General features: G+C 41.6%; 1 protein-coding gene across 1 annotated transcript in view; it reads left to right on the top strand.

Annotated features, from left to right (window-relative positions):
- Positions 1-653, top strand: part of bcar3 (BCAR3 adaptor protein, NSP family member) — a 70,382-nt gene extending 69,729 nt beyond the window's left edge. Inside the window, 1 exon segment of the mRNA XM_032527018.1 lies at positions 145-653. Within this exon segment, the coding sequence (XP_032382909.1) occupies positions 145-323 (179 nt within the window). The 3' untranslated portion in view covers positions 324-653.
- The last annotated feature ends 432 nt before the right edge of the window (positions 654-1,085 follow it).

Raw genomic sequence — 1,085 nt, 5'->3', positions numbered from 1 at the left:
ATCAGCTGGTATTCTGTCTAACATCGAGTGGTATGGAAATTTCCAAGTGACCCCAAACTTTTGACCGGTAGTGTATAATTTGTAAATTATCAAACAGGAACAGTAGATGTCAATAACAGCTGTGGTTTTTTTTTCTGTCTTCAGGGTTCACGTACGATGAAGACCTGTTGGAGGTGTTCAAAACAGACTTTCAGCTGCGGCTGCTGTGGGGAAGCCGTGGAGCTTCAGTCAACCAATCAGATCGTTACAACAAATTTAACCTCATCCTCACTGCCTTGTCGCGAAAACTGGAGCCCCCGCCCAAAATACAAACTTTGATTTGACTTCACCTGAGCAACAACTCGGACATCCGGACGCACCTTGGGCTTCAGTAGAACATCAGCTGGATCAGAAACCAGCTGTGACGAAGAGAAACAAACTCAACGAGGAAGAAAGTTGATCAGAGAACAACCTGTTGTTAATCCGAGGAATAGGATACGTTTCTAAATAAAAACTTCACACAGGCTCTCCAGCAGCTGAACATGATGCTGGCAGTAATCCAGCAGCTGTTCAGTCTTATTTCTCCAGATAAAGACTCATTGTTCCAGATGTTTCCATCACTTAATACTTTAAGAAGTCTGTATGTGCTAGTCTGTAATAAACCTGCAACTTCAGTTTGTTTAAAGTGCAAATCGTAACCCTCAGTGGGTCAAAATAAATCAGAAGACTCACAACTATGACACTGCACTTCACACATACACATACACGCAGACTCTAAAAACACACAGGGAACAATATAAATATAACACCATTGAGATTAGTATTACTGTTTTACTCTCTTACTTCCATTGCAGGAGATGCAGAAGCCATAGGTCACTTAAAGAGCTCACATTATGCTTTTTGGCTTTTCCCTTTCCTTTATTGTGTTATATATCTTTTTGTGCATGTTAAAGGTTTACAAAGTTAAAAAAGCCCAAGGTCTACAACAACAGCTCTACTGTAGTCCAGCCTTTGCTTTCAGGAAAAATGCGTCACTTTGTAACACACGTTATAGTGCTTGTCTAGCTGCTAGCGTGGCACACCCTCATGCTCTGCTTCTGACTGGC

The sequence above is a fragment of the Etheostoma spectabile genome, chromosome 9, assembly GCF_008692095.1.
Source record: "Etheostoma spectabile isolate EspeVRDwgs_2016 chromosome 9, UIUC_Espe_1.0, whole genome shotgun sequence".
Lineage (NCBI taxonomy): Eukaryota > Metazoa > Chordata > Actinopteri > Perciformes > Percidae > Etheostoma > Etheostoma spectabile.
Note: the sequence above shows the minus strand (reverse complement) of the source record. Positions and strands in the feature narration are given on the sequence as shown.